Source organism: Aythya fuligula, chromosome 16, assembly GCF_009819795.1.
Source record: "Aythya fuligula isolate bAytFul2 chromosome 16, bAytFul2.pri, whole genome shotgun sequence".
Lineage (NCBI taxonomy): Eukaryota > Metazoa > Chordata > Aves > Anseriformes > Anatidae > Aythya > Aythya fuligula.
In genome coordinates, this window is record NC_045574.1 from 7,286,965 (window position 1) to 7,308,662 (window position 21,698).

The following is a 21,698-nucleotide window of genomic DNA, read 5'->3' on the forward strand; positions in this document are numbered from 1 at the left end:
CCACCGCACTGCCTCATCCCAGCTGTTGCTGCTTTTCATACTGTCACCTTCATGTTTTCTCCTAGACCATTCCTCTGTCAGTCACTTGAGGCTCTGCAAAAATACCTTGTTTTTACAGTGCTCGTCATTGAAAGATGCTCAGCTCCACTCTGTAGGATGCCCCTTCCCCTTGGGCTTCTCAAAGTTGACCTCCTTTCTTTCAGGAGAGATGCTATGATTTTAGTTCTCTTAGAGACCAGCACTAGAGGAACTTGCTTCCAGCCACTGAGGCACTCCTTAAAGCAGAAACCTTAAGAGGTTAAAAACTTGCCATTTAGCAACTGCAGTCACCAACATAAGTTACCAGGAGCTTCGAGGAGATCCAAAAACCAATGTCTTTTCCATGTGGTCACAGTCCTCAACAGAGGATCCTCCTCAGCTCAGGCTGGCAGCTTCTGTCCAACATAATAGTAGAGAACTGCAAAGACCAAGAAACTTAGCTGGTGGGGCTGTGAGCAACTGAGGAAAAGGCAGATAAGCAACTCTCCTGTTTTCCACTCTTTCACTCTGCAGGTTTTACAACAGTGCTTGAAGTCATGCCCTGGACCTGACAGGGGCAGCTCTGCCATGCTTGTGCATCACCATGGAGGGGCTGAAGAGGCAGAACAGCTTATACAGAGGCAACACGTGGCTTAACCTTCTTAATCACCCATTAAAGCATGGATATAAGCATTAGCTACCTACTTACACAAGAAATGTTTCTAACCACTTTTGAAAGCATTGCAGTCAAGCCTACAATACAAGAGACCTGAGAATCCCAGAGATATGCTAGCTAAAGTATTTACCAAAATTAAAACTCCTAACGGAATCCCACGCTCCCAACATTTTGCAGAACTTCAAAGACCAGAGTGGATTATTCAGGCCACATTTATTACAGCATTTCAAGTATACAGTGATGTTACGGGTGGCTGAGAACAGCTAAGATGCAAACGATGCCAGTAGCAAAGGGTGACCTAGAACTAGCAGGCTATGTAATTCTCGTGGGAGATTGATGCTTTCTTTTCCTCTTATTTCAGCTGAAAGCATCAGACTGAATGGTTGAGCAAGTTTGGGGATCGGGACATCAAATATGTAAGTTTTTCTTTGAGATCATTTAAATTGGCAACTTTCATGTAGCAGAAGCTGTCTGCTATTGCACTCTTCCCTCTGCATGCCAAGGATCTAAGATAGTCAGGTGCGTCTTTTTCACCAAAAGCAGACAGCATTTTCCCTGGTAAGAATGGAGGCCTGCATAGGTGGGTGATTCTGGAGCCCCAGCTCAGCACTTGGAGAATTAGATCCCTGACTTTGCATAGTCACATGTGGGAACTGAGCTGTTGGACTTCCGCCAACAAGGAAGTAACACAGACTTTCAACAACAGCACACCAAAACTATCAACTCCTTACTATAAGGCACCTCTAGGTCAGTACTCTTTTTGGGTACAGCATGTGCTGTTTAGAAAAACAAGGACTACGTGGCAGCTAGACTGCAAGGTCCTCTGACAAAAACAAGGACTGTGCATGCTTCCCGAGATCTATTTCTGAAATACAGGTCCTTACAAATATTTTAGAGCAGAGACTACTCCCCCATTGATGCACAAATTCCCACAGACTAGGGAAGAATTGCGCTATGATGTGACCAACGCAAAGAGCACCCCTTTAACCAGAGATAATGCACTACATATTGAATGCGCCTGATTTGCAAGCTAGTAATTCTGCTTTTAAGATATTAGCTGCCTCAACTGTGTGTTAGTCTCTTGCATTAATTAGCACTGAGCATCTGAAGCCAGCTGAAATCAAGAATTAAAAAAAATAAAAAAATTAGAATTTACATACATAACATTAAAAGTGTACCTCCAGAATGACTGTTCTTCAGGACTGCTGAGCTCTGAGGTAAATGCTGGCAACTTCATAGGCCAGCAGAATGCAGTGGTATTTCCAACCCTCCCAAACACATCTCACAAGTTAAACATTCATTAACCAAATTAATCACAACTCATTCTAGTTAAGTTGCTTAAAAATTTGTCTTTAGCAAAGACGACATTTCAGCATTTGAAAATTCTGGTGAACAAATCATCCACAAGTAAAACAAAACTTATTAGAAATGGTAACGACACAGTCTGTTTAATCAAATCAGGTTTGATTACTACAGAACATGCTGAGGACAGCCACTGAACTCATATCCTGGATGCTGCAGTGCCTTCCTCCCACGTACCCTACAATCACTTTTTAAAAACTGTCTGTCTGAAGGACAACAAATGGAAGACAAGTCAGGATGTAATGACAGATTTCAAACGAAGGAGCATACATACATTAAATTAACAGATACAACCTTCAGCATACAGGCGTTTGATACTGCAGTCCCAAAGGACAACAATACAGTTACTGGCTAGAGTTGCAGAAAGTTCAAAATCTGAACAGTCTTGAACTGCTTCCAAAAATTCCAATGGCTTTTTAATAGTTCCAGTAATTAACAGGTATATAAAACGGAGATGGACTGGCTTCTCCAGCAGAAGAGTTGGGGCTCTTCCATTCTAATCAGACCGCTGGTACAGAAGGGAGTTGATTTGACATCCCCAACCTTCCCACCAGTCTGCCAGAGATTATGATTTATTAAAAATCTTCTTGATTTACTGACAACTGATTTAACAGACAAAAGCTGCAGACTGTGTCAATCATAGTGGATGGCAGTGTAGAAGATTATCCAAACAACCTGTGGAGAGGAAAGGAAGGGAAAGTTGTTTTCATGCCTCCGAAAAGGGTTAAAACACAGAAAACAAGCCTTAGGCCTTGCCCTCAGCTGAGCACTGGGGACTGAATTCTAGCTTTTGAGATTGTATCAGATATATGAGGGTCACCGTACAGCACAAACGGTGGCATTCCATTTGATAGGTTAGTCACTCTGGAAGCCAATCTACAGTAAATCCATCACAGTCTCTCTAGTGATTTAGAACCACCACCAAATCAAGTCACGAGCATATTCAGGGACTTGTGGAAGGGCAGTAACAGGGGAAAACATAAAGAGCCCCAAACATCAGCTGGTATTACCTAGACCAGTTTGGGTATACCTAGATGAAACTGCTAGGACAAGGTAGCAGTGTTTCTGGGACAAAGGAAGGGATGGCATAAAAGTGGTAGATGCAGAAACACGGCAGTCCGTTCTCATTTCCTTTCTGACACTGAAATCCTGTGCATTAGTACTGTGTATAACCAGCAAACAACAGATTTCAGGCTTCTCTTTCCCATCAAATCTCCCTTATTAGTGGACACTAACACATCTTCCTACCAGTGCCCCAGCTCACCTACTTGTCTTCCAGGCCTTTTCCCCCATAAAGTTTATCAACACAATTCACAAATCAAGTTGAAGTGAGACACGTTACCAGAAACAGGGCAAAAGATGTCATGAATCCTTCCTTTGTCAGCTCCCATGTCCCACCATACTCCTCCTCATCTATCTGCTGGAAGCTACTGAAGTAGAGATACAGAACACCAGCATTGATCAGACAGAATCTGGAAGAAAGAGATTAGGAGCCGTCATTTTCCAGGACCCAGAATGCAGATACCCAACATACCACACAGCCACATACAAAGTATACTTCGTGCACAGCAACACAGAATCCGATTTCCTTTCATGCGCTCCTCGATCTTGAGGCTGCCAGAAGGGAAGAGCGTTAGGCTCTCTGCTCTGTGTTAAACCCTTGTGTTAGTGTCTCACGACCACGTGCCAGAGATGAGAACTGAAGGTTCCGTACCACCCTCAGAGCCATAGCACTGGGGTTCAACTTAAGGCAAGTCTGAGCACTCTGTAGTCTGCACCAACAGTTCTGCTGCAATGGAAACAAAAAAAATGGGGCCTCCTATTTTTTCTTAGAACAGTCTGGAATTATACCACCCCAGCTTAGGGCTGAGACAACCTGGGAAGAAGCGAGTACATTTCCTGGAAAGAAAACTGTGTAGGAAAGGCAATACTGGAAGACTCACAGGTTCAAAGACTGGCAGCAAGCTGTGAGCAGCTGTTCACCTGTACAGCACAGAGAAACCACGGACACGGTTCTAGAAGCTTTGAGCTTCCATCTGACACCACATCGCTTTTATTTCTAACATTTAGCCCAGGAATTGGCTGATGTGCCGGAAGGGGTCTTGTGAATTAACGGATGACTAAGTAAGGACAACGCTTCCCAACCACTCCACATCTATTACCAGGAGCAATTCAGATTTAACTGTTTGCACGTAGCTACTGAGCTCCTGTTAAAGCACCACAGCTTTACAGCACTTGTCCATGAGTTTCAAATTCTTTTTTTTTTTTTCCTTAGAGACGCTCCTTCCACTTCCTTGCCATAGCTAGGACATGCAGGACCTTGACTAGGCAGAGACATTTGCAAACCAATACACCCGAAAGCAAACAGAACTTTTTCCCCCCCACAAAGTTTGGAGAGAAGGGCTGTGCTTTTCCACCCCTGGTGTCTCTCCAAAGGCTTACCAGTGCATGCCAGTGCCAAGCACACTTATTTCATAACTCAGAGTGCTCACTGCAGCCTGGTGGAAGGTGACACAAATCCCATGTCTCGGTGGGATGTGCACGCACCTTTCTAGACTGCTTTTCGAAGAGAAACTACCCCTCTTGTCTACTAACAGAGCCTCCTCTCCAAGGATGGCTCCTGACTCGAAGAGAAGGACTATCTCCCCTTTCCCCCGTGTGCCTTATTTCTTAAAGCCCTTAGAAGCATTTACGGGAACAGGCCACTTCACAAGTCAACTGAGCTTATTCCCTTCTTCCACCTCCGCCCCCCTCCCTTTAACAAGAATAAGCAAATATATTAGAAAACGGGAGGAAAAAAAAAGCAATAGTTAGGTCAGGGATAGGAAAAGGGGCGTGTTGTAATTAGTATGAAGTTCATGACAAATAACAGCCTGGAATGCGATGCTGGATTTAAGGTATGTGACAGACACAGACACTGCATTTGGCCACTCCACTGTTTATAACATAAGCTTAAAACAGACAAGAAGTAAAGTCCAAATGTGGGAAAGTACACGAGGCAGAAAAGGAAATAAACCTTACATTGCTATTCCCACGAAGCCTTTCAGAGGAACTACTCCCCAGATGATTCCCAAAATAACTGCAATGATCTGCCGGAACCAGTAGATGACATCTAAAAACTCATCCTGAGGAGATAAAGCAAAATAAATATTTTGGCAATGATTATGTTTTTTTTTTTTTCTTTTTCTTTTTTTAAAGTCACCATATGACTGACAAGTGAAATTTTAACACCAAACACCCCTCCATTAGAAGCTGTATGTAAGATATGACTTAGTGGAGGACTTGTTAGCATCAGGTCAGAGGTTGGACTTGATGATCTTGAGATCTCTTCCAACCTAGAAATTCTGTGATTCTGTGGTTCTGTATTCAGAGCACATAAAGCAGTTTATGGTATCGTGCACCCTGGACATTTCTGCTTGCAGATTAAACGCATGGCGTTGCCCTCTAACACTCTAGCGGCAGCAATGAAGCAGCACCTAAGGTCGTTGTTTGCTGAAGACTCCATTCTGTAAAAATCCATCAAAAATAACGCGTAAAATGTCGTGTGAACCTTCCAGCCTGTTGGAGCCGCTCTGGGTGCCCCAGGCCCTCTCCTACTGCTGCCAACCCCAGGCCAGGGCGTTGCTATAACCTCCCTGGGCTCCTTCCCAGCAGCAGCAGCGGTCACTGCCGCCCGCCCGCAGCCCTAACACAACGCAGGGGCCGCACAGCGCTGCCTCAGCCCTTCCCTCAACCCCCTCACGGACCGAGCGGGCCCGGCTCCCCCTCACCCCTGAGGCAGAGCCCGGTGGCCGTGCCCCCCCCCCGTAACCCCCTCACCTTGTCGTGCCAGGCGGAGTCGCTGCGCAGCGCCCTGCCCCAGGCCGAGCCGCGCGGCCCCGCGCCGCCGTCGGGCACCGCGTGCTGCTGCGCGTGCGGCGGCTCCTCCCTGCGCCGCGCGCCGCTCATCGCACACCGGGCACCGCCGCCGCCACCGGCACCACACGGCACGGCCCGGAAGCGGCCGCCGCGCGGCCCCTCAGCCGCCAATCGGGGAGCGGAGGGAGAGGCACGTGACGGTGCGGGACACGCCCCCCGCTGTACGGCGCGGGAAGGAGGTCAGGGCGCAGCGCGGAGCTCGCTGGGCGCGGGGCGGGGCTAAAGGGGGCGTGGTGGAGGGGGGCGGGGCTTGTGGGGGGCGGGGCCCTGCAGCTGGGGCGCAATAACCCCAAGCAGAGCTACAGGCTGGGAGAGGAATGGTTGGAAAGCTGCCAGGCAGAGAAGGACCTGGGAGTGATGGTGGATAGTCGGCTGAATATGAGCCAGCAGTGTGCTCAGGTGGCCAAGAAGGCCAACGGCATCCTGGCTTGTATCAGGAACAGCGTGACCAGCAGGGCTAGGGAGGTGATCGTCCCCCTGTACTCAGCTCTGGTGAGGCCGCACCTCGAGTACTGTGTTCAGTTTTGGGCCCCTCGCTACAAGAAGGACATGGAGGTGCTTGAGCGGGTGCAGAGAAGGGCGACGAAGCTGGTGAGGGGCCTGGAGAACAAGTCCTACGAGGAGCGGCTGAGGGAGCTGGGCTTGTTCAGCCTGGAGAAGAGGAGGCTCAGGGGCGACCTTATTGCTCTTTATAGGTACCTCAAGGGAGGCTGTAGCGAGGTGGGGGTTGGCCTGTTCTCCCACGGGCCTGGTGACAGGACAAGGGGGAATGGGCTAAAGTTGCACCAGGGGAGGTTTAGGTTAGATGTTAGGAAGAACTTCTTCACTGAAAGGGTTGTGAGGCATTGGAACGGGCTGCCCAGGGAAGTGGTGGAGTCACCATCCCTGGAGGTCTTTAAAAGACGTTTAGATGTAGAGCTCAGTGATATGGTTTAGTGGGGACTGCTAGCGTTAGGTCAGAGGTTGGACTCGATGATCTTGAGGTCTCTTCCAACCTAGACAATTCTGTGATTCTGTGACCCTTGTCACATTAGCAGGGAGGTAACACCCAGTGGGAGGGGGTCATTGCTGTATCTCCCACAGCAGCTTTTGTATCCGATCCCCACTATGGCAGAGTCGTCCTTTGTTGAGGGGCCAGGGCTCACACATCCTGCCCCGTCCTTGCTGCCCTTGAGGTTCCTCAGGTGTTTGGGACACGGCAGCCTGCTCTGTGCCCTCCTGTGATGGAGATGGTCACGGAGCACAGCGGGAGCGATGAGGGACACCACAGCTGATCTCTTCCAGGACTTCAGGCTGCGTCCTGTGTGCTGAGTCTCAGCATCCCCAACTTCATGCTCCTGCCCCATGCCGCTTTGCCAAGGCAGAAGCATTTACATGATGATGAAAAGCCTGGATCAGGGAACAGATCTAAACTGACAGGCTAAAAAACTGTATTTTTACCCCATCTCCATTGCCTGACCTGCTGCTCAGAGAGAAAACCAAGTGAAATTATGGCTTGAAAGAACAAGGAGGATGCAGAAGAGAGGTGACACAAGAAAGTGTGGAGGAACAAACACGCTCCCTGCTAAGGGACATGTGTTGGCAGAGGAAGAGTACACAGGGAGCACTGAGAGGAGTAGGGGGAAGGTGGGAAGGGTTGAAAGGGATGAAGGAGAGTCCTGCAGGTGTTCCAGCAGCAGTTCCCTATGTGCACGCAGCTGCAGAGGCTGCAAAGCGTGCGAGGAGCTACCACATTCAGTATCCTGCTCCATCGCTGCCCCCAGCCCCTGTGCAGTGCCCGCGGACTTGCAGGGAGCTGGTGCATGGCCGGGGGCGGCTCCTTCCCCACCATGCTCCCGGCTGCTGCACACACACTGATGAGTTTGAGGTGGATGCACAGAAAAACCCGGGAGCAGCAGCCATGGGGCGGCAGCTCAGGCTCTCTGCCTCCTGAGACCGTGTTCTCTCTTTCTCTCTTCCTTTTTTTTTTTTTTTTTTTTTTTCCTTTCCTTCCTTTTCTTTAAAAGGCAAACTCCGTGGGAAAGCCCCAGCTGGAGCTCAGGCTCAGCGCAGACTCCGTGCAGCCCTGCGCTCTGCTGGGCTCCCTGCAGATGGATGCCCCACATCGGGGTGAACTTTTACACCACTGCTCGTGGCAGCGATCCTCGTGCGTGGCCCCGGGCTGTCCCTTGCCACGCTGGGCAGCCCCCGAGGTGCACGGACCCCGCTGCGGGCGGTGTCGCCCAAACCCTCTCCCAGCTGGGGGCCGGGGTGGGCGAATCCCCCTCGGAAAGGCTCCCAAATCCCCCCTGTGCCACCGCTCCCCTGCGGGCAGAGCTCTGCCCCCCACCATGCGCGAATCCCCCCGGCTCGCCGTCGGGGACCCCACGGCACCGGCGGCCGCTCCGTGCCCCCGGAGCTGAGCAGGACCGAGACCTGCGACCCCCGGGAGGGCGGTGGGGCGATGCCCCGGTCCCGGCAGCACGGCACCGCGTGGATTTGGTCCCCCACAGCCTCCTGCTCCCCGGGGTGCCCCCCCCCAGGAGCCTCCCGCGGACCTGCGGCACCCGTGGGCCGCCCGCCCGCCCGTACAAGGCTGGCAGCGCGGCCCCTCCGCCCCGGCCCCGCCGCATTTTTCTGCCTTGTATGGCCCGAGCCGGGCCGGCCGGGGCGGGACGAGGGGCCCGGCACCGCCCCGGTCGCCCTCCAGCACCTAGGGCCGAGCCGCCGGCCGGTCCCGGGCAGAGCAGCGCCGCCCGCCCCGCAGTGCCCCGCTCCTGCCCAGGTGAGGCTCGGGCATCGCCCGTCGGGGGGCGGCTTCCCCCTGCCCCCGGCTCCGAGCTCCGGAGAGCTTTGGGCAGCCCCGACGGGGCGGGAGGGACCGGGAGGGATCCGGGGCTGCCCTCGATGCTGCAGCCCCGACGGGGCCGGAGGCGGCTCGGGAGGGACGCGGAGGGCTGGGGAGGGGGCAGCCGGGGATAGGGGGCGAGGAGGCTGCAGGAGAAGCCCCGGGGGCCGGCAGGCGGGGAGCCACTCGCCCCGGGGTCCCTGCCCGGGGTGTCCCGGCCGGGGGAGGCGAGGGACGGCGCTGAGCAAAGCTCCCGGGCACTGCGGTGACCTGCCCGGGATGGCAGAGCTGCAGGAGCTGATCCGTGCAGCCTGACCGAGGCTCCCCCTGCCTCCTTTGAGTGGGAGCTGTTGCTGGCTCGATCAGCTGCTTTCCCCTCCGCAAGTCTTCACCCAGGGCCAGGGGCAGGATCCAGATACATGCATGACACTCTGGAGATGTCCCAAGTGACCCGGGAGCAACTTGAGGCAATGAACTGTTGGGAGGCAGAAAAGCTTTATTTAGCTCCTTTCCCTCAGATGCAGAGGAACTTTGTGTCTTATGTAGCTTTGCCTGTGAAAACTCGAGGTCCTCTTGGCTTCTTCCGCTCAGCTGCTTCCCTCCGTGCATGCCTTTTCGGTACAAAGTGTTATGAAGGTGATAAAAGCCAGGGAGGTTCTTAAGCATCGACGTGTAAAAGAAAGCAGTGGCTGCAGCAGCATTCTTTGGAATGGAACATCCCCAAGTGTCAACAACCACCGCTGCTTACCAAAGATGGTTGGTTTCTTCGGTCACTTGAATTTTTTCCTCTCGTCACTGGCAGGCTCTGGGTTGCTGTAGGAGGAGTTTGCGGTTGCCTCCCCCTCTGACGTCCTGAGGCCAGATTCTCCCACCAAGGTGAGCCCCTTCATTCTCCTAGGAGAATGTCAAAGCCAGCCCAGGGCACGTGATGCTGGTGGCCAAAGGCCACAAAGGTTTCCAGCCCTGCGCTCCCACGACGCCCTCTGCATCACCCTCCTGATGCTCACAGGCACGGTGATGCCCTTGTCCCCTAAATGTGGTGGGAAGGAGCTGGCTCAGAAACCATGCTGTTCTCTCCTACCCCAAAATCATCAGAGCTACAGAAGCCTCCAGCCCTTCACGCTCTGCCAGAGGAGCCAAGCAGTGCCTGGTGCTGCCGGGCTGGGGGAGAGGGACAGGGCTTCAGGGCTCTTCCCCTGCTGCTACCCAGCCCTGGAGCCTCTGTGTCCTGTCGGGTCAGTGTGGGGACCTTGTCCCTGTGCCCTTGGCTCTGTCTCTTCAACACCTGCCTGCTCCATTCGCACTTACATCCTGCTCACTGGCATTAGTGCTGGTGGCTGCAATTGGTCTGGGGGACACAGCCTGGGGCTCAGGTTCTGCTTTCCCCATGCTCCAAGCTCCCTTTTTCCCACCCATCTGTGTTACGATCTCCCTTATTGCTCTCTACAACTGCCTGAAAGGAAGGTGTGGGGAGCTGGGGGTCGGCCTCTTTTCACAAGTAACCAGTGATAGGACCAGAGGGAATGGCCTCAAGTTGTGCCAGGTTGGAAATGAGGAGACATTTCTGCTCAGAAAGAGCAGTCAGGCACTGGGACGGGTTGCCCAGGGAGGTGGTGGAGTCACCGTCCCTGGGGGTGTTCAAGGAGAGGTTGGACGTGGTGCTTGGGGACATGGTTCAGGGGGTGACATTGGTGGTAGGGGGGTGGTTGGACCGGGTGATTTTGGAGGGCTTTTCCAACCTGAATGATTCAATGATTCTAAGGTCATAAAGGAGAAGAGCCCGCCTCTGTTCCAGCCACGCCAAGTGGTGCAGGAGGATCCTGCTGCAGCTCCTGGGCTCACCCTGGCACTGCCCCCCCAGGCAGCTCTGCAGTGAGGACAGAGCTGAGCAATGCTAAATCCCAGGGCTAGCGGGAGAAAAAGGCTGTTTTAACAGCAGGGAAGATGGGCTGCTCACTGCTCATTCCCCCAGCATACTTACCTTTTGGTAAACTTGTTCTGGCTTGCTGCTACTTGCAGCTAACCTTAGGAAGAGTCTTGGGGCAGAGATTTAACCACGGTCTTTCAAAGGGCCCATAATCTATCCCCGCAGGGATGTCCTGTGGAACAGTTCGGGCTGTTTGCATTGCCCTTCCCCCTATCCGATGAAGCCTGACCAAAAGCATCTAGCAGATGTACATCGTGCATCTGGGTGCCGGGATGTCACAGAGATGATGTCCTTCCCTCTCTAGCTATGCTGGAGATCTTGCAGCAGCCCCGTGCAGAGCGGGAGCCTTGTCAGCACTTCCAGAGAGAGCTCCTGCAGCTGTCTGCCCAGCCTTGGAGGAGCCATCCTTGGGAAACGGGGCACCCAGCACACACGTAGACAACGTCGTGTTTGTACCACACGGCCTCAAGGCATCACAAGCAGCTGGGCTGTGCTGCAGCTGCGAGGTGGAGATCCCTCCTGGCAGCACCGAGATGTGCCTTTGGCTTGTCCTGCCCTCCCCAGCATGGTCAGGAAACAGCAGCAGGGTGAAGCTGCTTGCTGCTTCCCAGCGAGGAAATGTATGGTGGCTTGTTTTACCGGTAACAGCGAGCCGTGGCTCTTTCTCTTTAAACCTGCAACTATTTAATAACTTTTCAAGGCAGCCCCGTGGCTGCAGGGATGGCGCTTGGCTGCAGAGGGAGCAGAAGGACACGGGGGCAAGGGCAGGGGCTGGAGGAGCAGGACCCATCCTGCGTTTTTTCTTCTTGCTGAGGAAAAGCTGGGTGCTCAGACTGGCTGAGCCTGCCTGAGGCCACCGAGGCATGCAGGGCATTGTGGCCAGGCCACCAAACAGTCTGGCCGTGGGGTTTTTTGGCCAGCCAGAGCCCTGCAGCCGGGCCCTGGAGCTGTGTGTGGAGCCATCGAGCCTCCTCCAGCAGGGCATGGATCGCCCGCGGCACATCGGGCCTGGCTGCAGTGTGAAATAAAGTGTGGAAATAAAACGAGTGTGAAATAAAACGAGGAGCTGAGCTTGTTCTTGGGACCAAGCATCTTCCCAGGGAATGTTTAGGATCAAACAGCAGAATCGAACAGCAAAACCACGGGCTGCCCAAATCGCGCTTAATCCCCCTAACAAGAACCATCTCTCAGGGGAGTGTGCCAAGCTGTGCTCATGCTCACTGGTCACAGCTGGGGCAGGGTAAATATCCTGATAATGCTAGCTCCTGCGGTGAGAGCAAAGCTCCTGTTTATTTCTCGAGTCTTCTGCTAATAATTCTGCTAATAACTCCCTGTGTTTTGGGAGCTCAGCGCTGGCTGCAGCACAGCGCCGTGTACTGGCACCAGAGCTTTTATTGCTGGCTCTGGCCGGTGCAGCAGGTTAAGGTGAATCACGCTGCTCAGCTGAATTTCCCTGCACTGGGCTGATGCCCACGCATGCTGGTGTTTGGCAGGGTACATAAGCAAGGGCTGTGCCACTGCAAGGAGCTTTGTGGTGCAGCGGGGCAGGGGAAGCAGTGGGCAGGAGGGCTACGGGGCTGTCGTCTGCCCACACAGCTGTGGGCATGCCCTGGCTCTTTGGTGGTGCTGCTTTCCTCAGCAAGCTGGTGGCAAATGCCTGGGAAATGATCGAAGGTTTTGGGGTGATCTGGGGAGATTTCACGAGTGGCGTTAGGTGCTTGGTGCCAGCCAGAGCAGGCAAAGGCGGTGGTGGGGAGGGAGATGAGGGCAGTGGCATTTCCATCCCAGTGCCTGCAGCCACTGGGGCTCCTTCCCACAGAGCCCAGCCAGGGGAACCTGGGGGCTGCAGCTGGGGGGGGGGGGGGGGGAAGGGCAGGCTGGGGGGGCTGTGTGCTCATACCCACACCCCTGCAGCCTCAAAGGAGGGGTAGCAGGGAGTGAAGAGATGACAGAGTGAAGCAGGGAAATGGCTGGAAGGCAGGCACAGCCTGGGAAGGGCTCGCAGGAGCTGTGCAGCTGTGAGAAAAGGCTGCTCGCTCTGGTCCCGCCAGGCAGGATGTTCCCTGTAACCTCTGTAACGCACAATGGTTACAGGAATACTCTGCCCTTCACCTGAGGAACTTCATTCACAGTCTGTTAACTCTGATTCCCCACCCTGCAGCAGGCATGGGCTCCCTGCCCCAGGTGGGGAAACTGAGGCACGGGGCTTTCCGTGAGTTAGAGTTGACCACGGTAGAAATTCGAGGATCTGAGCAGCATCTCTGTTGTGGCCACTGTCTCTGTTGTCACCCCGGGCTTTCTCCCAGGGCCACGCTGAGCTGGCAGCAACTGGAAGTGTCCTTGTGCCAGGCTTGTCCCTGACAGCTGCTTGCTGAGTTTCACTTAACGGGATTTGGCTGGGAGAGGTTTGAGCATCCTCGTCCTGGGTAACGCCAGAGGCAGCCACAACCTGTGGGAATCAGGGCTGGGTCCCCAGCACCATGGTGCAAGGTCTTAAATGCTGAGCCTGGCAGCGTGGACAGTGACACCAAACCATTGCTCAGGGGCTCAGGTTCTATCTCTGATCATCCTCGCTGCTGGGAAATGGCTCTTTGCTTCACCCTGACACTATTCCTGCTGGGAAGGTGGTGGCTGTCCCCTTTGCCATCCCCTCTGGGCCATGTATTTCCCTGTCTGAGTTCCCCCCGGGTCTGTCTTTTCGTCCTGTGGATCCACTGTTTCCTTCCCGTCCCCCCAGCCTGCTCCTTTCTCGTGCCCCTCATCGCCTGCAACAACCTCACCGCTCCTCTGAACCCTCCTGCCCTCAGCTGCTTCCTTGCGACCCCCCTGGGTGTTCCCCTCCCCGCATTTTGGGGTTCCTCGAGGAGCAGGGCTGGAGCTGGGGTGAGGGGGGAGGGCAGGGAAGCAGCGGCACGCGAGGAATGCGCCCGCAGCCGATAACCCCTGGCTCCGGCTCAGCCCCCAGCCCGGCAAGGCACCGGCTGCTCTGGCACGGGGCGAGGGCAGCTGTGTCTGCTCACCCCAGGGCAGCCTCCAGGAAGGGGGCAGTTGTCCCGAAACCCAAGGCAGCACCTAGAAAGCACCCTTGGGTGCCCTCCCAGACCGAACCCAATGAGGCGTTGGGTTCACCATCGTTCCCTGCAACCGGGGTGAAGGGGACAGGCAGCACGTGGGGGTGGGGGCTGAGGGTGTGGGGAGCTCTGGGACGTGCTGGGAAGGGGGACAGGGAGAGCTGCCTGCTCGTGGGACTTCCCAGGGGACTAAACAGAGCCTGAGTCTCACCTGTCCCTGTGCCCCGATCTGCGACCATGTTATCTCACTGGAGATAGCCAAACTGTGTGGCAGATGGAGAAACTGAGGCACGGACCTGGTGAGCAGCCAGAAAGGGGGAGTTGTGTCCACTCCCTGGGCTCTGCTTACCCTCAGCCCCCTGATGCCCCTGTCCTGCCTGCAGGTACCCCCCCAGCCACCAAGATGTCCAGCAAACGTGCCAAAGCCAAGACCACCAAGAAGCGCCCGCAGCGCGCCACCTCCAATGTCTTCGCCATGTTTGATCAGTCCCAGATCCAGGAGTTCAAGGAAGCCTTCAACATGATCGATCAGAATCGCGACGGGTTCATCGACAAGGAGGATCTGCACGACATGCTGGCTTCCATGGGTGAGGAGACCCTGTCCTGGTCCCCTGCCGACCCCTCGGCCCCTTTGCTTGTAACAGCCAGCAGGGACTGCTGCTGGGGGCACACGGTGCCTTGTGAGGAGCCCTGGTCACTGCCTGCGTTGAGGAGCCACTGTTGGGGTGGTGTTGGGGCACAGCCCTCCTGCTTTGGGTCTGTTTGATGCTGTAAAAATGGGCAACTTGCTCTGCTGGTGCTAGCTGACCTTAGAAAGTGCGTTTGTGGAGGCATCTAAGGACAGCAGCCTAGGCTGTTGCTCCTAGAGCCGTGTTCGCCGGTCAGGAAAAGCTCCCTGCTGCCTCAGCACCACACTGCGAGGTCTGGCACCTGTTGGCACGGTGGCCAGACCCCTTCTGAAGGTACTGCCTGGGAGAGAAAGATCCCAGAGCAGAGGGGACGTGCACTGAGGGGCCCATGGGCGTTAAGGTTGCACTCAGCAGAGCCCAAACTGTGCCTGGGACATCCCAGCACTGCCTCTGGCATGGGGTCGTGCGGCGAGGGGCCGGGGACGGCGTGGGGAGAGGTGCTGAGGCAGCAGTCGTGGGTGCTGCAGAAACCACTGCTTGTGGCGTGGGTGAATGAAAAGGTGTTTGGGGGAGGGGGGCTGACTTTGGGGATGGGATGGGGGCTGCAGGGAGGGTGGGCCCCACACCCACCCCCCCACCTGTGCCCGGCAGGGAAGAACCCCACCGACGAGTACCTGGAAGGCATGATGAGCGAGGCACCAGGGCCCATCAACTTCACCATGTTCCTCACCATGTTCGGGGAGAAGCTGAACGGCACCGACCCGGAGGATGTCATCCGCAACGCCTTCGCCTGCTTCGACGAGGAGGCATCAGGTACGGGTCAAAGCTCTGGGGAGAGCCCCCAGGCAGCTCTGGAACAGTGTGGGCCATGGCCTCTGGTGCAGGGCTGGGAGCGGGACAGCAGGGAGCCTCCAGGGGAGGCAGTGAAGGTCCCCGGCCACCCCTCTGGCCTCCCGTGCTGACGCAGTCCCTGCCGTCCCCGCAGGGTTCATTCACGAGGACCATCTGCGTGAGCTGCTGACCACCATGGGGGACAGGTTCACCGACGAGGAGGTGGATGAGATGTACCGGGAGGCGCCCATCGACAAGAAGGGCAACTTCAACTACGTGGAGTTCACCCGCATTCTGAAGCACGGGGCCAAGGACAAAGACGATTAGTGCTGAGAGCCGCTCCCTGCCTTCTGTGCACGCTGCCCAGCCCCTGCCCCCTTGCTGCCCAGCCCCACAGCAGGCTTCCCCTCACCCAGGACATCACCCTGCTCCATGTCATGCCGATGCTGGCGCGTGGCACCGTGCCCTTGCTGGAGGCAGCGCTCCCCTCACCGTGCCGTTGTGCACCATCCGTCCTCCCCCATTGCCTCTCATTGCCTGCAGGCTCAGCCCCCAGGACCCAGCCAGGCTCCATCCCCACCAAGCAGCTGCTCTCCCCGTGGAGCAGGGGGGGTCCTAGGGCAGGGGCGAGCAGCCCAGGTGAGCACCGGCCGGTGGGGATTTTGGCTGGCTCAAACCAGTGCAGTCCAGGGGACCTGATGCAGGATGAAGCTCTCCCTTTACCTCCCACACTCCCTTCCTTTAGGAAAGAAAAAGAAGAACACTTTTGTTTCCCCTTCTATGTCTGTTTTATGGCTTTAGAGCCTGTAATTCGAGGGGGTCAGAAAGCTGAAGCAGCCTATAAAGTCTGATGGTGTAACACAACGCGGTGCTGTGTGGCTCCCTCCCTGACCAGCACAGTCCTGGTGCTGTGCCACTCAGATCTGGGGCTGAGGGCCACTCGCCTCACACCACATCCCCCTGCCTCTGCCCTTGCCCTCTGGGGTCTTCTCCTGACGACACCCTGTTTCAAACCGAATCATTCCCAACCTGTCTGTGCAAAATTGGCTTAAGCATCATTTTCTGCCTTTGCTGATAGTTGTGCTTTGGGACATGCAGAGGAAAGGGACTGAGATACAAGGGTGGAATCCTCCCCTCTCCTCTTTGCTCTGCTCCTCTCCTCTCCTCCCCTCTCCTCAAGCGCTCAGCATCATCCCATGCCCGCTGCCAACACCCCTGTTTAAGCCAGGACTGCTGAGGCAGCACGGTCCCTGCACTGCCAGCCCTTCCTCAGCAGTCAGCTTTGTTGTGCTGTTTGTCCCAGTGGTTTGATTAAATAGCACCATCCTGACACAGCGGGAGGAGATAAGGGGGTTCCCACATTGCTGGAGGTCACTCCACCTCCATCCCTTCAAAGGATGAGGAGGGAAATGTGATGACAAACCCAGAGGGCCTGGCGAGATGGTGCCCAGGGCACAGCTGCCAGAAGAGCTCAGATGGGGCTGCCAGCACCCCAGGAGCATGTGGAGCTGGGGTTGGCACCCCCCCTGTCCCAGACCTGCCAGGCCTGGGGCCATGTCCTCGCCTGGGACATGGCCCATGGTCTGAGAGCTTGTCCTCGGTTCCTGGTGCTTCTGCTTTCCAGGCACTGCCAACGAAAGGAAGCACAAGTTGTATTATCGGGGCACAGAGAGGGGAGAGGGGAGGCCAAGCTCTCCCAGGGGGGCTTGTGGTCTGCAGCAGCAGCCAGGTACAAGCCCACCTCCAGGCTCACAGAGCAAAGCCGGGCACTGTTTATTCCCTACTGCTTTGTATACTGGGGAAAAACATGCAGTCCTCCCACTTCCAAAGCAAAGTCCCAGGCCTGAAGGCTGCTGAAAGGCAGGATGATTTCTTAAAAAGCTTCTTCACTGAGCTTTATGGCAAAGCGAACATCTCACAAACATCACGGGGCCAATGGCTCCATCCACTCACAGATCTGATCTCAGAGCTGATTCTCAGAAGATATCCCTCAACCCTGATGCCAGCAAAGTAGAGAAATCTTGTTAGTGGACACAGGGGTGTGTGTGGGAAGAATAAATCTGTGCTTTGCAAGGTGCCATCCTGCCTCCCCTGGCTGCTGGAGCTCCTTGCAGGTGGAGCACACGGAGATGGGGCTGCCATAAAGGGCTGCAGAGGGCCTTATGAGACTGCAGGGAGGCACCAAAAGGCAGGTGCTGCTCTGAGTGGGTTGATGTAAAGTGAAGCACATGGGGAAGATCAGCCCCAGCTTCACAGCTGCAATGCCCCATCTCAGCGTGTCACACTGAGCAGCAGCAGGTGAGGGGCAGCCCCAAGGAAAGGGAAGAGCTCAACAGCTGTTGAAGAAAAAAACAGAACAAAACAAAAAACCCAACAAGAGAAAACAAAACAAAACAAAAACAAAGAAAAAAAAAAACAATAACATACTAGGAATTACTAGGAAAAGAAGGGATTCCAAGAGGGAGTGCTGTTTGGCCATTGTCTCAGTCTCTATGTCCCCCACACCTTCACATCTTGAGTATAAAAAAGATCTTGCCACGCTAGGAGCATCAGAGGAGAGCACCAGGGAGGTTTGACATCAAGGAACTTAGTTTACTAAAGCAGATTGACTTAAACTAGGTGAAAAAGGAACTAAGGGCACACATGTAATGGGGCTGTGCTGGCTACACAGAGTGGTGCAGAAGTAGCTTCTGGGTACTGGCTCCTTCAGCCCTTTCCCCTTTGACTGCATCTCCTGTGCTACCTCCTGAGCTTGTTTTTGGGCTTCTATCAGCAATGCTCAGAGCCTTTTCTGTGCTTTGTCACCAACACAAGCAGCTGGGGCTGTTTGCCTTCTGTGCTGTCAGCTGTGCATGCCCCAAATGTTTTTCATCCACTTTGGTCAAAGCCACTTCATCCACAGAGGGAGAAAGAAACATCAGCAAACCTCCAAACTAGTTTCTTGTGAAAGGTTCCCAGGCTTTACTACTAGGGGATGTTCTCTTTAAAAATAAAAATAAAAAATAAATGAAAAATAAAATAAACAAACAAACAGTTTCTTCAAACGTATTAAACATCCCCAAAACAAAACTAGACATTTAATTTCAGAAGTGTTTGCTTGGGGCAGGGACACTTAAGAATACATTTCTGGGGGTCAACCTGTCGCAGCTTCTTTCCCCTCTCCTTGCTGACTTACCCAGTCTCCTGCCTCCTCCCATAACATTGAAGGATTTTGATCATATTCCGAGGTGCACAGTCATCAAGTCCACTGATTCCCGATGCCAGCAGCTTTGCCTTGCCTGGATTTTGGCTCACGAGGCTCACCAGTGGCTGTGGCTTGTTTCTGCTGAGAGGAGTTAATTCTCTGCCTACACCCAGAGCAATCTGGCAAACCACCCCTCCCTCCTCCCCCACCTGTTTGCGGCCTTTCCTGCATTCAGAGCTCCAAGAAGCTTCAAGTCAGCACAGCACCCTGAAATACTTTCTTTCCTGGCTTCTCCTCAGTGGCCAGTGCACGCTGCCACCAAGGCACCCGCTTAATCACAGGATGGTTGTGGTGAGCAGAGTCCGCTGTGGTTCATCTGCTCCAAACCCCTGCTCAGGCAGGGCCACCTAGAGCAGGTAGCTCCATGTCTCTTGCACTGGGGAGCCCAGAACTGGACCCAGCATGCTACACGTGGCCTCACCAGTGCTGAGCAGAGGGACAAGAGCACCTTGACCTGCTGGCTATTCCTGGCCTAATGCAGCCCAGGACACTGCTGACCTTCTTTGCAGCAGAGGCACATTGGTGGCTCCTGGTCAGCTCAGATCACAGAGTCACAGAATAGTTTGGGTTGGACGGGACCTTAAAGCCTACCCAGTTCCAACCCCCTGCCATGGGCAGGGACACCTCCACCAGACCAGGTTGTTCAAAGCCAGGTCTTCTTCTGCCTTGCTGCTTTCCAGCTTAAATAAAATAAAATAAAATAAAATAAAATAAAATAAAATAAAATAAAATAAAATAAAATAAAATAAAATAAAATAATTAAAAAAAAGCATTGGGGAGCCCAGCTCAGGGTTATTTGAGAGTGGGCAGAATGAGGGGAGGTGGGAGACCACAGGAGGCCAGAGCAGGGCACCTGAAGGTGGGAGGCCAGGGTGTTGGACTGGGCTGCGCGCTGCTCTCACAGTGCTGGTCCCAGGCATTTACAGGCACCCTGAGGCAGCCACCAGTCTCATCTCCACACAGGCACTGAATATTTTAAAATTAGTCCTTAAAGCTCTGCTGGAGCTGGGCAAAAGGAGCACACCAGCCCTTGAGCAGGGAAATGATGAAGCCAGCCAGGCCAGCCCTGGGAACGCTTTCATTTCCCTCCTAATTAATACTAGCATGACCCTGGCAGCCTTGGCAAATGCCTTTGCAGAGAAGGCAAGCTGCTACCAGCAAAATGCCAGCACATGAGACGTCCCAGTGGGGCAAGCCCAGCCAGTGGCCCCCTGAACGTGGGACAACTGGCACCCCAGCAGAACCCCACAACTGGAATGGAAGCCTTTCCCTAGCAAAATAAATAAATAAATAAATAATACAGATCAGCAGAGGGTGGGCAAAGAAGGAGTCTTGTTTGGGCAGAGCCTGCAGCCCTGTCGAAGGCTGCCCGAGGTTTCCAGCAGCCCCTTTCAGGCCTTGGCTGCTGGATTGTTTTCCAAATTGCAGAAATTTAATAGCGCTATCATGTCAATGGCGCTGCCTGGGAGGTGGCCCAGCTGGTCCAGGACACTCAGCCCGGACCAGCCCTCAGCCGGGGGCTACTGCCACCTTCCCCGGCCCCTGTGGCCCGCTGGGCCTTCCTGCGGCCCCGGGGGGCTCGGGGGGCTCGGGGCCCAGCCCGGTCCCGCTGGGCAGGAGCTGGGGCAGGGCCATGGGCTCACTGGGGCCGCAGTGGTGGCTGCAGGGTGCTGCGGGCAGGGGCAGCAGGGGGGCTCTGCACCCTGCACGGGCTCCATGCCTCATCTGTGGTTCACTGTCCCTCATGGCGCTTCCATTGGTTGAGCAATAGCGATTCGGGGTACTGTTTCACTCAGGACGTTGCAGATTTAGCAGCATCTAAAGAAAGGCTTTAAGCAGTTCTCTTCTTTTTTCGTTATTTAATCCTCTCCTGCATCACGAAAGCCGCTCTGTGCAGATCTGCATCTTTGCTGCCAGCAGCCACCACATGGAAACGCGGCTGCTCCGGCCCATCTCTCGTTGCAAACCAGAGCGATGCAGGTGCTGGCCATGACAAACAGCCTCTGTATATGGCAGCTCTCTCCAGCTCCTTTCCCTCTCAGACTCAAGCCCCTCTCCCACGCCCAGGCCCCCTAATCACCATAATCAGCTCAGTTCACACATTTGGGATGGACAATTCAGGGCTAAGAGCCTGGCGCCTGCTCCTATTGAAAGCCAAGTGAAGGGGTTTGAATCAGGGCTGCCTGAAAATGCCGGCAAATGCGCTGCTGCTCCGAAACAGACCTGTACCCTCCTGGGCACGGGGCTGGGGAAGGAGAGATCTCCAGCCTGGCCTCCCGGGCTCTCACAGTGCTGCAAAGCTGAACTTTTTCTCCTGCTTCAGGCTTGTATCGGTATGAAAAAAAGCCTGCAGTGACAGAAGTTTATTGGCAGCCCTTCTCAATACCCATCAGTGCCTGACACACGGGATGTGGCACTGCTGCTTGGAGCGGCTCTCCCTGTGGTTCCCTCCCATGGCTCACCCTGACAAAATGTGCCACCATACCGGGCATGGCCCCAGCTGGGCTCGGCGCTGCTCACGTGCGTGACCTGGCCAGCTGTGGCGTGGGCTCTGGCCAGCTGAGAGCGAGGAGTGACCTTTGTGCGTAGCAGAAAGGCGCAGAGCACGCGACGGGGACATCCTACGGGAAGCCTCATCTGGGTCTGGCAGTGTGCCTGGGGGTAAGCAGAGCAGCTTGGTCTCCAAAACCCAAAAGGGTCGCTGTGGTTGCAGGGAGAGCGGTGGCGGCACGGTAAGGCCTCCAAAGACCTCGCCGCGTTGGCTGGCCCCACTCCTACGGGTGATGCTGCCCTGCACCTACGGGTGATGCCACCATGGTGGTGGGACAGGGACAGGGACAGGGCAGCGCGCAGGTCAGGGAAGGAGAAGGCGTGCTGTCCTCTGAGCAAACACCCTCTGGTGCTTTCCCAATCACCACGCTTGCTTTGAAACGCTTTCCAGCAGCACGGCAGTGCTTGCCGACTTTCTGATTTCCCCTGCCCTAAGTTACAAAGCCCCCAGACGAAGCCCTGGCGGTGCCCCGGGGTCTGCAGCCCCCGTCCCCGGGCACGCGTCCGGCCGGGCCCTGCAGCCCGTGCCCACCGTGCCCCTTCCCCGCCGGCAGCGGGGCTCCGGGGACGGGAACGGTGAAGGGAACGGGTCCGGGTCCGGGGGGGGGTCCCGGGGCGCCTCCAGGCACCGGCCGCACAAAGGCG

General features: G+C 55.1%; 2 protein-coding genes across 2 annotated transcripts; one reads left to right on the top strand and one right to left on the bottom strand.

Moving 5' to 3' along the window:
• Window positions 1-2,116: 2,116 nt before the first annotated feature.
• Window positions 2,117-6,038, bottom strand: RAB5IF (RAB5 interacting factor). Its single transcript, XM_032198551.1, has 4 exons — window positions 5,876-6,038; window positions 5,078-5,181; window positions 3,399-3,528; window positions 2,117-2,731 (listed from the first exon to the last, which is right to left on the bottom strand). Exons 1-4 carry the CDS (start codon window positions 6,002-6,004, stop codon window positions 2,690-2,692), a joined length of 405 nt encoding a protein of 134 aa, XP_032054442.1. The 5' UTR covers window positions 6,005-6,038; the 3' UTR covers window positions 2,117-2,689.
• Window positions 6,039-8,682: 2,644 nt separating this feature from the next.
• Window positions 8,683-16,468, top strand: MYL9 (myosin light chain 9). Its single transcript, XM_032198319.1, has 5 exons — window positions 8,683-8,738; window positions 9,604-9,677; window positions 14,183-14,386; window positions 15,080-15,241; window positions 15,414-16,468. Exons 3-5 carry the CDS (start codon window positions 14,203-14,205, stop codon window positions 15,584-15,586), a joined length of 519 nt encoding a protein of 172 aa, XP_032054210.1. The 5' UTR covers window positions 8,683-8,738; window positions 9,604-9,677; window positions 14,183-14,202; the 3' UTR covers window positions 15,587-16,468.
• Window positions 16,469-21,698: the final 5,230 nt, after the last annotated feature.

Coding starts and splice junctions, on each gene's coding strand:
- RAB5IF (XM_032198551.1), bottom strand. CDS start 6,004: ATGAGCGGCGCGCGGCGCAGGGAGGAGCCGCCGCACGCGCAGCAGCAC. Junction 5,182..5,875: donor ACTCCGCCTGGCACGACAAG/GTGAGGGGGTTA, acceptor TTATCTCCTCAG/GATGAGTTTTTAGATGTCAT. Junction 3,529..5,077: donor GGCTTCGTGGGAATAGCAAT/GTAAGGTTTATT, acceptor TCTTTCTTCCAG/ATTCTGTCTGATCAATGCTG.
- MYL9 (XM_032198319.1), top strand. CDS start 14,203: ATGTCCAGCAAACGTGCCAAAGCCAAGACCACCAAGAAGCGCCCGCAG. Junction 14,387..15,079: donor CGACATGCTGGCTTCCATGG/GTGAGGAGACCC, acceptor TGTGCCCGGCAG/GGAAGAACCCCACCGACGAG. Junction 15,242..15,413: donor CTTCGACGAGGAGGCATCAG/GTACGGGTCAAA, acceptor CCGTCCCCGCAG/GGTTCATTCACGAGGACCAT.